The 8,029-nt window shown below is 42.6% G+C and overlaps 1 protein-coding gene across 1 annotated transcript; it reads left to right on the plus strand.

Annotated features, from left to right (window-relative positions):
- Positions 1 to 307: 307 nt before the first annotated feature.
- Positions 308 to 1,915, plus strand: LOC124689443 (tyrosine decarboxylase-like). Its single transcript, XM_047222975.1, has one exon. It carries the CDS (start codon positions 329 to 331, stop codon positions 1,913 to 1,915), a length of 1,587 nt encoding a protein of 528 aa, XP_047078931.1. The 5' UTR covers positions 308 to 328.
- Positions 1,916 to 8,029: the final 6,114 nt, after the last annotated feature.

Below are 8,029 nucleotides of genomic sequence, written 5' to 3' on the forward strand. Positions count from 1 at the left end.
AAAGGGAGAAGGAAGGATTAAGGTGGATCAGATGGTATTGACAGGAATTAAACAATAATCCCTGCCATTCTATGTTAATCCCTGTGAGCTGGGGTCTAACCGAACGAGTCCTTAACGGGTCGCTAAAATACAATTGTGTTGGGATACGAATCTCCCGGAGGGGAAACAAACATGTGCGAGATCTGCATTCTGTTGAGCATCTCATGTCTATATATAAGAAGCAAGCTACCACATTCGTTGAGGGTCAGGCATCAGTCTATTGACATAGCCAAAGCTTAATTATATACTACCATTGGTGTGTTGTCATCAGCGTTCACCATCCTCACACATGGCCCCACCGCATCACACCGTTTACGACGGTGCAAACCAGAATGGCACCGTGGTGGAGTTAGCGGCGCAAGAGAAGCTCCAGCGCCCGGACGTGCTGAACGCTGATGACTTCCGTCGCCAGGGTAAGCAGGTAATTGAGCTCATCACCGATTACTATGGCGGCATTAGCGACTACCCCGTGCACCCCAACGTCACCCCAGGCTTCTTGCGAAAGCTGCTCCCCACGGAGGCGCCAGCATGTCCGGAGCCGGACGCGTTCACCTCGGCGCTGCAGGATGTACGCGACATCATCCTGCCAGGATTGACGCACTGGCAGAGTCCTCGCCACATGGCACACTTCCCTGCATCCAGCAGCACCGTGGGCGCCCTCGGGGAGGCGCTCGCTGCCGGCATCAACGTCAACCCGTTTACGTGGGCCGCGTCGCCGGCCGGCACTGAGCTTGAGATGGTGGTGGTGGACTGGCTCGGCAAAGCGTTGCACCTGCCGAACAGCCTCCTGTTCGCCGGAGGCGGCGGCGGCACGCTTCTGGCCACCACGGGCGAGGCTATATTATGCGCCGTGGTGGCGGCGAGGGACCAGAAGCTTGAACAGATCGGCGTGGGGAGGATCGGCGACCTCGTCGTCTACTGCTCGGATCAGACCCACTTCGCGTTGGTCAAGTCCGCACGCATCGCCGGGATCCGGCGTGACCACTGCCGCGAGATACGCACCTGCCATGCCAACATGTTCGCGCTGTCGCCCATGGACCTGCATGCCGCCATGAAGGCGGACGTGGAGGCCGGGCTGGTGCCGCTGTTCCTGTGCGCCACGGTCGGCACCACCAAGACAGCCGCCGTCGACCCAATCGGTGAGCTGTGCGCCGTGGCGGCAGCGCACGACGTGTGGGTGCACGTGGACGCGGCCTACGCGGGCTCCGCGCTCGTCTGCCCGGAGTTCCGGCACGTGATCGACGGCGCGGAGGCCGTGGACTCCTTCAGCATGAACGCCCACAAGTGGCTCCTCGTCAGCAACGACTGCTGCGCGATGTGGGTGAAGAAGCCGCGCACACTCATCGCGGCGCTCGCGGTAGAGCAAGAGGTGATTATGAAAGACAGTGCCTCGGAGGGGCACGACGTGGTGGACTACATGGACTGGAACATCAACCTCACACGCCGCTTCCGCGCGCTCAAGCTCTGGCTTGTGCTCCGCTGCTATGGCACCGATGGCCTGCGCGACCACATCCGTTCGCACGTCCGCATTGCAGAGGCATTTGAGAACATGGTGGAAGCCGACGCAAGGTTCGAGGTGGTGACGGAGCGCAAGTTCTCGCTGGTATGCTTCCGCCTTCGGTCGCCGGAGCCAGACCAGTCCGGCGGCGAGGAGACGGCCAACGCGCTCAACCGGCAACTCCTTGAGGAGGTGAATGCAGTCACTTCAGGCCCCTACACGAGCTTCGCTAATGTAGGTGGCATCTACATGCTCAGGTGGGCTATCGGAAGCACGCTCACGGAAGAGGGGCACGTCGCTGATGCGTGGAAGGTTGTTCAGGAACGAGCATCAGCTATCCTTTGCAAAATGGAAAGTATCAATGCTTCACGTGCTTAAGGCGCCCAACTGGGTGAATAAGCGTGCTACTACTATGAATTAATTACTTGTATTATTATCCATGAGCACCAACATCAATTGATATGTATCAACAAGCACGTTACATGTCTTGTCTGCGAGACAAATTATTTTTACGATAATCCCTAGTCGATAAGGTTGGAAAAGTGCTTTGTTGTGGCCTCGTCCTAGTGACGAAGTTGAAGAGTTCTAGCGAAATGGATAGGTTGTGAATTATCGATAAAATGTACAACATTTCTACAATATTAACCTAATCGATTAGCCGTGTACACAGAAACATGATAGTATCTGAAGGATGGAGTCTTTGAAGGATTTCCTCTGTCTATCTCTTCAAACAAAAATGTTTTGAAAACTGTATAAACATGGACTAGTTCATATATAGTGGGAAACATGGTGTCCTCCATTTGTGAGGTTGAGTATGGTAACCTGGGGCGGGCTCCGGTGCAAACCTCTTGACCCTATATTATTTGAATTAATAAATTTTCAAATTATGATAAAAGAATTTTCTTTAATAATTTTACTTAATTAATAAAAATGTCTTTTTGCAGACGAATTTCAAGTCTTCAATTGTCCGCTTTTACGCATCTAGAGATAGGCTACATTTTCTCCTTCTAGGTGTAATTTGCCAATACATTAAATGCATTGATTATTAATGGATGTAACATTTCATATTGCGGGTTACTCTGACGACAAGTGAGGATACTTAGGCAACGAGTCTACACTAACCAGCATGTGGCATTGATAGGATTCTAAGATGTGTTATTTTTTTGTTCCGTTGTAATTTGAGCTAGCATTTGGTTATGCAAGTTATAATAACTAGATGATAGCCCGCGCGTTGCTGCGGTAATTTATAGAAAAAAATTGTAAACATAAATATTAGTAGAAGAATAGTAAAAGGTGAAGTTTGAGCACATGAAACCATATGGTAAAGAAAATATATTCAGAAAAGCTTATACTTGAAATATTAGCAATATGTGAAGCTGACGCATGGACTATGAAAAGATTATATTAGGCACATATATATTATTTAAATAACTTTACACTCATAAATTTGTCTATACTTAGCAATTTAGCTGCAAGCATTCTGCAATTTCAAAGCTGCCTCCGATGTACACCTGTTACATGACGAAATATCTCTCACATATATACCCATCTTCATGGAAGACTACATAGGTTGCGTTACTTTGCACAACAAACTCAACAGACCCTAAATAATATTTCTGACTTTCCAGTTTAATTTGTAATCAAACCGTCCTACGAAAAACAAAAATAAATAAATACTGCTTGAACTGATGTGGATAAACTTAGTGGTTATTGTCTCGTTTGTTGCCTTGCCTAGAACATGGACAGTAATCTTGTTCGTAACAAAGTATGCTATTATAGGAATTACTCTCATCCTTGGTAGTCCAACAATTTCCGACCTAACAATTTAGAAATGAAATAATTAGCTCAAATTTGATAATCTATATTTTATTTTATTAGGTAAACATTCCGTGAAACAGAAATAACATGTGAGTACTCTATGAAGAACTCACCTTTTATATTAGTTGGCATAATCGAGACATCTGAGCTGTAACATGGTCTCATATAATTAATAGGGGTTTGCTGGATAGGCAAGCAACTTAGTAAATAAAAAAAATGAGGGAGAATGTACCATGACGCGCTAACAGGCAAGAACAGTTTAACTGTTTCGTTCTGGGCAAGAACAGTTTAACTGTTTCGTTCTGCTTAATGAACGCTAATTGGACAGATCTTCCATGTTCTTCGATTGGACTTCCTGCTTTGCATGTTCGGCGTCTTCCATCTCCTTCCCTGCCAGATAAAATCAACGGGCCAGTCTTGAAAAATCAACTGAATGTTAAGAGGAACAAAAACCTCACTGACGCATATGAAACCAGCTATCCACATCTGAATCTTTGAACAACAGTAGGAAAATAAAACAGCTTCTTTGAATAACTGAATCATGCAATTTTACAGCCTGCAAAAGTTCCAATGGAGGCAATCTAATACTACCTACATCTGTACCTGGATGTTGTTGGGCAAAGACAGAAATCCAAATATAGGCTGGAGATCGAGGCTACTACATCCAGGGTGAGATGAGTTTCAAGGCCTGGTGACTCATCTGGTCCAACACGTTGGCAGTGAAGCCATGGGAGCGCGACACCAGCAAGCGACGGGATTCAAGGGTGTCGGCTTCAAATTCATCCATCGGTATCAAGCTAAACATGAGGAATGAGGTGGAGATGACAGGAACGGAGCAGCTCCGGTACTTAAAACGCATAGCAGATCCATTAGTTACCCTTGCATTCATTTGGTGAAGAAGATGAATAGAGAATCAATACGTTACTTTTGCATTTGTCGTGGGTAGATAGTGGAGGAGAGGAAGAGATTTGACAATAAGATGAGAAGACTCTGAAGAAGAGGAAGGAGCGCAGCCTCTAGTGGAACTTTTAAAAAATAATCTGTAAAAAAGAGTGATGATTTGCTGCTAAAAAAATAAACAAACAATTAAAGTAAAACTGATGGAGGTGATGTGGCATGCTTGCAAAGAAATACCTTTAGTGGGCTGCTCCAATTTAGATATTATAGATACCACAATGGTAAAAAAGTAAATAAAAACTTCAAAATAATAAATCCCAATTTGACTTGAGGGAAGAGCTACCTAGAAAGCACCAGCCAGAAGCAAAAAAGAAATGCCGATGGTGCTCAATAAAATTAATCTTGGTAAGTGGATTCCATCTGCAACTGGAAACCCATGCGTCTGAAGCAGCCACCACATGCAGCAGCTTTCAATTGTCTCTTCTCCATTAAAAAGGACGACATGGCATAGTTAGCGTAATGAAGTGTTGTGTTTGGGATTAACCGCATGAAGTGTGAGTGTTGTGTTTGGGATTAATTAATATATTGTTAACGTAATGCTATTTATAGTGATTAGTAACACATAGGCTTTGAGGTCAATTAAAAAGGATGACATGGCATAGTTGCATCTGTTGCAAAATAAGTTAGTGGCATGACATGGCATGTTATGATTGGTTGGAGAAGCTTGATGAGGTGGATAGCTTGCATGTTGAGAGAATTATCTTTAGTGGGTTGCTCCAATTTAGATATTATAGATGCAATCTGGATTATTCATTGATGTAAGAAATACTTGTGTTTTACATGATAATTCATAGTACTATGTGTGGTAGCTATTGATCCAAGGACTAGCGCCGTCAAGACCAGGTACCAGATCACGAGTTATCTGTAGGACGTGACCTTGGCCTTGAACAAGAAAAAACACGAAAACAGAGCCATAATCAGCGAAGATTGGAGGAGGAAAACTACGTTGGACCCGCAGCCGGAAGAATCTCTATCTTCTCCAACGTCTCCACCATCATCACCATGATGAAGAGGGAGTAGTCCACCTCTAGACTATGGGTTTGTAGCAGTAGATTGGTCTATTTATCCCTTATTCTTCATAGATCTAGTACCATATGAGTTTCCCAACATGATTATGGTCATATATATAATTTCTATGTGGTGCATCTTTATTCTATGATTTGATATATGAGATTGGAACCTATTATGTGTAAGACGTATTGATAGATGCATATCATGTACCATGTTCTTAAGTACTTGTTCTATCCAACTTGTATGCAAGAGCATGTGTGGAGAGAAATATGTATTAAATGGGGTAGCATGGTGGTAGTGATTAAATAGTGACAATAAATTTAATATCTACTATGGTATTTACATTTAGTTTTTTGCCTTACTAGGGATAAAGTGAATTCATGTGCTACAATTATCTTGTGACAGTTAGATAATCTTGTTTGGTCAAGGTAGCATGTTTGTGATTTAAACATCATGTCAAATTACTTTAGGCTATATTTTGTTGATTCTTAGTTCAAGATTGCATGGAGTTTACCTTTTCTTGTGGAGTATAATAAAGATGTGATGCATCATCTCTATGTTAGGACGTGATGCCCATATGAATGCTTATCAAATATATTTTGAAGTTCCGCCAATATTATGTCTTTGATGAATTTTTTTGTGTCCACTACAATTTAAAAAGAGAGTAGACAAGTGAACCCATGAACCTGGGTCCATTTTAAACCATTAGAAACACCTCTCCAACACAACTATCACACTTTATATTTTCTACTATTTATTATTTCGAAAATAAAAAATACAAAAATACTTTCTTCACTTGCAAACACACACAAAAACCCAAAACAACTATCCTTTCATTGGTTTAATCTTGCTTGCCTAGTTTACTTGATTTAATTTTCTTTATATTTATATTTCATATTACTAATACAAAATCTTGTGCTTGAAAACCACATGGTGGAGTTGAGACACAAGAAAAAAACTTCGCTTTGCAGGTTGCTAGAAGAGGAGAAGAAGAATCAGCCTCTAGCCAATTCCCCGAGAGTTTGATATAAACCCTCGAGTTACCTTTGTGGGAAAAAGACGCTTGCTAAAACAATATGCACTTGGAGTTCCAGTGTGTTGGTACACACGGAGTTGTTGCAATCAGACGTGCGAGGAATTGAATCGAAAATGAATAGAGGTGAAGATCGTTGGAGGTGTTTGGAGGTAGAAGAAATAAGAGATGAGAGAGTTTAGGAGATTTTACCTCTCCTCCCGGCAGCTAATATCATGGTTGTGCATGTGATATGGTGATCGATGCGGGCGGTTGCTGCCCGTATCAGTCCACGTTGCTCTGAGTTAGGGTTTCGAACCTGAGGGGTGATGTCTGATACGGGTGTCGATACGGTCGCCTATGCACATATACTTGGTCATTAAACTCTCAGTGATCTACGACGATTTCTACAGCTTTGATACGGGAACCTATACGGGCGCACGTTGCCCGTATGGGTGCTCGTTAAAGACTGTGATTTTCCTCCAGTTTGTGCCGCTGCCTCCGAGTTCAATAAGGGCACTAGTTGCCTGTATAGTTGCTCATTAAACTCTCGATAAATTTCTTCCGAAGTTGCGAAGTGATGTGGACACCGATACGGCGGTGAATTGGGTGCTTGTTAACTTCTCTGTGATCTCCTTGTCTTTTCTAAAGAGGCGGTGAAGACAATACGGGCGTTGATATAGATGACTATGGCCGTACTGGTGCTCGTTAAAGTCATTGTCGCCTCTAGTTGACTTGTAGTTTCTTCAGAAATTCTTCTAAGTCTAAAAAGTTAGTGAGGCAGAAAAAACAATAGCAATGATAAAGAGCAATCATACTTAGACCAATTAATTTGGGGATAATTAAATCATTCTTCGCCTCTCTCCTTTATATATTTTTGAACACTCTTTATTTTTCTAAAACAAAATAAACAAATAATAAAGTTAAAGCTTACTAAAATTTATTTCATATGGGTTGCCTCCCATGAAGCGCTTCTAGTTTTGGTCGTTTAGCTCGACCATCATGATTGATCATTTCGGCCTATTTAGTGGTACTCCCACTCCAAAGTAGTTGGCCTTTAAGGTGATGATTCCATTATTGTTCTTCCTTGCCTTCTTTCTCCTCAGAAAGTGAACAACAAGGCTCTTGCTAGGGTAATTCGATCCTCACGTTCTCTTTATGAAGGTTAATCAAAGACTTTATGATTTTTAACAATGGCGTACCTAGAATGATAGGCGCATTAACATCTTTAGGCATATCAACTATGATGAAATCAATAAGTGGGCATTCTTTAATGTTTACAACAATATTTTATTTTATGCCTACATCTTGTTTATATGTAGAATCAGCTAGATACAGTTCAAGCTCAGTTATTTTAAATGATTCAAGATTTAGCCTACCAAATAAGCTTTCAGGAATTGTAGAAACACTAGCACCTAAGTCACAAAGCGCAACAATTGCATGGACTCCTATATTAATTCTAATAGTAGGTTCAAATATATCTTCTTACTTGGCAGGGAGTTTCTCAGATAACTTCTTATATTCATTCTCAATCTCACGTACCTTCATAGCAACTTGGTTAATAAATTTTTGGTACATGGCTTCACTACTTCCCTCAAAGGTTGGATTCTTCAAAGTTATTATCTTCACAAGGTCCTCCACAGTGTAGTCCAGTGAAGGAGCATTGTTATAGTCAAGTTCTTCAGGATCTTCAT

The sequence above is a fragment of the Lolium rigidum genome, chromosome 2, assembly GCF_022539505.1.
Source record: "Lolium rigidum isolate FL_2022 chromosome 2, APGP_CSIRO_Lrig_0.1, whole genome shotgun sequence".
Lineage (NCBI taxonomy): Eukaryota > Viridiplantae > Streptophyta > Magnoliopsida > Poales > Poaceae > Lolium > Lolium rigidum.